This window comes from Lycium ferocissimum, chromosome 12 (genome assembly GCF_029784015.1).
Source record: "Lycium ferocissimum isolate CSIRO_LF1 chromosome 12, AGI_CSIRO_Lferr_CH_V1, whole genome shotgun sequence".
NCBI lineage: Eukaryota > Viridiplantae > Streptophyta > Magnoliopsida > Solanales > Solanaceae > Lycium > Lycium ferocissimum.
Window position 1 is genome coordinate 49,798,032 of NC_081353.1, and position 6,346 is coordinate 49,804,377.

General features: G+C 34.3%; 1 protein-coding gene across 1 annotated transcript in view; it reads right to left on the reverse strand.

Annotated features, from left to right (window-relative positions):
- Window positions 1-5,609, reverse strand: part of LOC132040434 (B3 domain-containing protein At5g60140-like) — a 53,078-nt gene extending 47,469 nt beyond the window's left edge. The window contains exon 1 of the mRNA XM_059431072.1: window positions 5,489-5,609. Coding sequence (XP_059287055.1) covers window positions 5,489-5,542 — 54 coding nt within the window. The 5' untranslated portion in view covers window positions 5,543-5,609. The remainder of the gene's footprint in view (window positions 1-5,488) is intronic.
- Between the last annotated feature and the right edge of the window lie 737 nt (window positions 5,610-6,346).

Sequence of the window (6,346 nt, forward strand, 5' to 3'; positions counted from 1 at the left end):
CTTATGCTTTAGTTTTCCAAAAGTTTTAAATATACCTTTAAATATTTGGTTCTTTTCTTCTTCCCTTATTTAATTAGGTTTTTATATAGGGAAAAGGGTCAAATATACCCCCTAATTTAGTTTATTAGTTAACTTTACCCTCCGTTAGCCAAAGTAGTCAAATATACCCTTCCCGTTACAAGTTGCCGTTAGCAAAGTTTAAAAAATACCCCTCATTTCTAACATATTTTCACATAAACAAGTCTAGTCATTGGAATTGGGTGACATGGACGTCATATGGCACTTAACTTATTCTATGTGGTGCCTACGTAGCAATTTTTTAAAAAACAATTTAGAAAATTGGTTTTTCTAAAAACAAATCTGTTAAAAATGGCTTTTATTAACAATATGATTTTTTATTTTATTTTATAAAACCCGCTTCTTAAAAAAAAATCTGGAAAATGATTTTTTTTAAATCAGTTTTTCAGATTTTTTAAAATTAATCCAGATTTTTTTTAAAAAATTAGGACACTTTAAAAAAAAATACTTTACAGTTTTCCAAATTTAAAAAAATACATCATTTCCAGATTTTTTAACTAAAGTATCCAATTTCGAGAATATATTTTAAAAAAACGGGTTTTATTAAAACAAAAAAGTTTCAGATTTTTAATAAAAGTCATTTTTTTTTCAGATTTGTTAATTTTCTAGATTGTTTTTTAAAAAATTGTCACGTAGGCTCCACATAGAATAAGTTAAATGCCATGTGGCGTCCATGTCACCCAATTTCAATGACTAGACTTGCTTATGTGGGAATATATTAGAAATGAGAGGTATTTTTAAAACTTTGCTAACGGTAGAGGTATATTTGGCCCCAACTTGTAACGGTAGGGGTATATTTGACTACTACGGCTAACGGAGGGCAAAATTAGCCAATAAATTAAAATAGAGGGGTATGTTTGACCCTTTTCCCTTTTATATATTTCAAGTGAAGTTAAATGGTGTTTGACTATCTAAAAAGGTAACGAAAGAGATGTAAAACATTCAATGAACATATACATGTATTTGCCAAATAAAGTCTCGTTAGTGAACTTTTCACATTCGTCCAAAGAAATAAAACTATTGGAGAAATGCCGAAACATAAAGTCGCTGGCGAAAGGTACGACCTCTGTACTGTTAGTAAACGCTAATTCAAAGTCTTTGTTCAACGATAAGAAGTTTGGTTTAGCACCACACATCTTGCCATTTATGATGTTATAGCTTTGACTTGGTTTCAAAACTTCCTTCCAAGTTTCAATATGGGCGTTGAAAAGAGTAAATGAAAGCGTCAATCTCTCTTGATAATTTTTTATAAGACTGAGATCTATATTATAAAAACATAAAAGAGTTCACTCTTAACGATTTAAGTAGAGTTAAAATTTCATTTCTAAGTTCCACCTTTGAATAGAGATATTTACATATGTGTAATTCATGAGTAAGATCAGACAAGTAAGTGAGGAGCAATTGTAGGCGTTTGAACAGTACTTGGTTGAAGTTGAAAACAAAGAATATTTGAGATTAAACTTGGACAAAATTATTTAGAAGTTATTGTATTTGGACATGAATTTGACTTGGAAAAAAAAAAAGCTAGAAGTATTGTGCTAGAAAACCATTATATCACAGGAATACTCCTCAAACTAAATTTTCAACAATTCACCAATATTTCAAATACCAAAGTTCAATAATCCATTTGCAAATAACGAACTCAGTGTTTTGCAAATGAAATCATGGACAATCCAGCCAAACTTTGCCCACATGAGCAACTCCAACAGAAGTAGACCACATGAGGGTTGAACATTCAAATGTAAATAAACCAGCCTTTAGTCTTAACACCAATCAATGGGCCTAATTGCCACAGCTATTAATACAAACTAGACAAGTCTTAAAAACTGGTATTGTAACAAACAACAGTACTTAACAAACTAATCAAGTCTAAACACCAGTCAATTGGCTTAATAATTGCCAGAGCTATCAACACAAACTAGACAAGTCTTCAATTTTTGTCAACAAGCAACACCACTTAGTCTTCAAAGTTTGTCAACTTATAATAGCACTTGAGGCAATAAAAACTAAAATGTTGTGTTGAATATCAACAAACTATTTCTTATTTTTTTTGTTGGAATTGGAACTTGCTCCCTCATGAAGAACTTGAACTTGCAAGTAAAGGCCTTTTTTGCCTTTTCCTCTCACAAATTCACAAATGCACCAATCATTTTTCTCCACAAGGTTCCATCTGCATAAACTGCGCCATCCTCCATGTAGCCATATTCTACCATCCTTCCAAATCTTAAGTTCTGTCTCATATTCTTTGCCAGCAGCGCGAATGGTCATGCTTGAAGGAAGTTTAAGTTTATTGTCTCTCACCACGTCAATTGGAACGTACTGCAACTCGGAATAAAGACTTGTTGGATGAGAGTTCTATAGGGTTGAACTTTAAAACAATTCATAGTTATTTAAGGCTTTTAATTACCAGTTGGTTTCTCCTTTCTGCTCGTATTTTCGCTACAAAGTAAGGATTTTTAGGCTAAGTTGCGCATCCACTTTTGAATAATTCTGTACCATAATGGTCGTAGCAATACCTCTCCTTGCGAACATTGGCTCTTTTGCATCCAGCTGAATCAAGAAATTTAACTGGTCAGGTTCACAAACAGAACTCTTAAGGAAACTCAGAGAAAATCCATCAATTTCCTTTTACATGGTGGTATTTTATTGAATATGGACTTTAATAAGGAAAGAAGTTCCTTTTTACACATACCAAAAGTGTTAGGAAAATGAGATTTAACTTATTCCTCTCTGCGATTCCAAGAACTAACCAAAAAGTACCCTTAGGCTCATTTTGTCAGCGAACCAAACAACTATTGTAATTTTTTTTAAACCCCTTAGACCATGTAGTGATAAACATTTCTATAACTGCAAGAGCATGTCCAATTATATAAAAATGTCATTTTTGCAGTAACATTCTAACAAGGAAAAGAATTGAATTGCATATAAAATGAAACAGAGGAGTAGATATTAAGGTCTCTAATTTGTGTATAACTTTTGAACATGGCGCCTTTTTCTAAAAGTGCTAGCCCTTTCATTCTCTTCTTCCTCTTCGTCACATTCCTCTTCTTCATCATCTTCTTCCACTTTCGCGAATCTGCATTTTGAATGTGGAGCCCTTTCTTTTAATATTCTTGCCCTTTCATTGTCTTCTTCCTCCTCCTCCTCCTCAGTTTCTTCATATTCCTCCTCTTCATCATCATCTTCCTCTTCCGTGAATCTGTGTTTTGAAAGTGGCATCTTTTTCGTGGATATGCTTGCCCTTTGATTCTCTTCTTCCTGCTCCTCTTCATCTTCTTCTTCCATTAATCTGCATTTTGAACGTGGCGCCTTTTTAGTATCTTTTCCTTCTTCCACGTGTCTATGTTTTGAATACGGCGCCTTTTCAATCTTTACTTCCTCTTCCTCCTCTTTTTCTTCCACCTTTTCTAATTCTTCTTCATTCATGCATCTACCTTTTGAATTCTTCTTCCTCAACTTCTTCGTCTTTTTCTTCGACAACATCATATTCTTCGTCCTCCTCCTCTTCCTCTTCTTCTACTATGTAGTCGTCATTACTATCATCAGAAGAACTACTGCTATCGCTGGGACCTTTCCATTTTGGCTCCACACACTTTTGAGGGTCAACATTTATTTCTTCCTTTTTGCCCTCCTTCACAACCAATTTTACACCTCCAGCTTCTTTCTTTTTACAACAAGTAGTTCCAAATAACTTGAAGTCAAATACACCTTTTTCGTAATAGTTAAAAACTAAAAAGTCTCCATACTATACTTTGTTCTCCTCAACGAATTTCTCTCATCCGTATTGGAAATAAGAATCTTTTCCTGTTTTGGCGACTCCTATAGGCCACATATTTCCAAACCGATCCCTAAGAAAAACCCTCCTGGGTTAACTTTCCATTCTTGTAATCCATATAAGCTGTGGGGATTTTTTGTTTAAAAAAAAAAAAAACTCCATTTAAAAAATAAAAATAAATCAGAACATTATCAATTTCTTTTAACCAGATTGTCCATATCATAAAAGTAGCCTCTATCAGATGGAAACATATTTCAGATAAACTCAAAGTTTTAAACTATAAAGGCATACTTAAAATCAATAAAAGGATCCACAAGAATCTTAGATCAAATACTCGACTTAATAGGGAAAGTACACTTAAAATATGTAACGGTGATTCTAAAGTTGCGGCCTAGTGATTACTATAACTTCATTGTGTACTTCAGTTCTTGCAGAATTTGCCTCATTTGTTTGCACTTAATGGAGGTTTAATTTTGAATGGTTCAGACTATAGGCTATTAAGTGTATTTGTTTAGATTAAGATTTAAGCACTTATTTGGTCTTAATCATTAAGATCCTTAATAAAGTCTTAATATCATTTTCTGTCCCAAAAAATGTCTTAATGTCCCTGAGAGGTATTTTTGTATGGATTGCTCCACCCTCTCCCAACCCCACCACCCACACCACCACCACGAACCACCTCTGCCATCACAACCACCACTACCCTCCCCCACCCCACCCCACAACAACCACCACCACCATGACTACCACCTCTGCTATCACAATCATCACTAGCAACTACCACCGCTCACAACCACTATTGTCAGTCGCTACCACACCTACCGTCTCTATCGCTATAATTATATCAATAGCCGCCGCCGTCGTTGCCTCCACCACCACTATCAGCCACTACCATCACTGCAGTTAATCCTTACTACCAACCACCTCTACCATCATAACTAGAACAACCACCAACATCATCGTTAACCACCACACAACTTTTTATCCATCACCATCAACACCGTCAATTACTAACATCAACGAACTCCACCATCACAACCACCACCACCACTCGCCACTAGCGCGTCAGTCACTACAACATCAACCACCTCCACCATCACAAATATCAGCACCACCACTCTCCACCATCATTGGCGAACATAAATGTTTCATTTTTTTTTAATCAATAATAATTTAATTTTATTAGATCTATATTTATTTTCTAATATTTAGTTATTTTTTATTTGAATTGTATATTTATTTTGTTTAATAACTACATTATGTAGATTCAGATGTTGAAAACCAAACAATTTTAATCATTCAGTGTGCAGATCTAGAGACTACAACTTAATCATTCAGATGTGCATTCAGATTCAGACATTTTAATCTTAATGAAAAAACAAATGAAGATCTCACCACGGCCTACTCCTCTCTTTACCCTTCCTTCCCGTATCCACAGCCCGCAACTCCATCAACAACAATAACAACATATCCAGTGTAATCCCACAAGCAGGATCTAGGGAGGATAGAGTGTACGCAGACCTTACCTCTACCTTGGGAGGTAGAGAGGCAACTCCCCGCAACTCCAGAAAAAGAAAAATCAAGAAAAACAAAGTCCCAAACAATCAAATACCATGATGGGGGAAGTATACTTACCAGCCTCTCTGAGCTGTTTTTAGGATGAAAAAACTCGAAGAAGCCCTTTTCCATGTTCTGTTTTTTCGTCAAACTTCAAGACAATAGAAGCGTGGCGCAAATGTTAACCCTATAAGCTTCTTAAATATTGAAGAAGAAGATATAAGTATTGGTCCCTGTGTTATAGGATTATTTTAGTTTTGGTCCCTGTATTACTGGACTAAGCATAGTTAACCTTCAACTAACATAATCTTGCAATTTTGATCCTTCAAACTAATGAAGTTAAAATAACGGAATTATAATTTTAAAAATATAGGAAATTAACAAAAAGACAAAAGTGAAGGTTAATTTGTTTGGAAGATAGTCTCCATTGAAAAGCACGATGATAACGTTGTCATCATCATCAACTCATCCCTCAATGGAAAATCATGATCAAATTGGTTCAAAAATTATCTTTCCCATCTCTCTCTCTCTCTCTCCATTTCCCTCTTGTTTTATGACTTTTCTTTAAGATCCATAAGTTTTTAACTTCCATTATTTTGAGGGCTTAAAATCATACGTTTATATTAATTTAAGATTAATTATGCTTAGTTCAATAATACAGGGATCAAAACTGAAATAAGCCTATAACACAAGGACCAATATTTATATCTTCTCTTTCATTATTTTAGAAGCTTATAGGGTTAACATTTGCGTCGCACTTCTATTCTCTTGAAGTTTGATGAAAAAACATAACATGGAAAAAGGCTTCTTCAAGGTTTTTTGCCCTAAAAACAACTGAGAGAGGCTAATAAGTATACTCCCCCATTATGGTATTTGATCTTTTGGGACTTTTTTTTTTCTTGATTTTTCTCTTTTTGGGAAAATCATAATCAAATT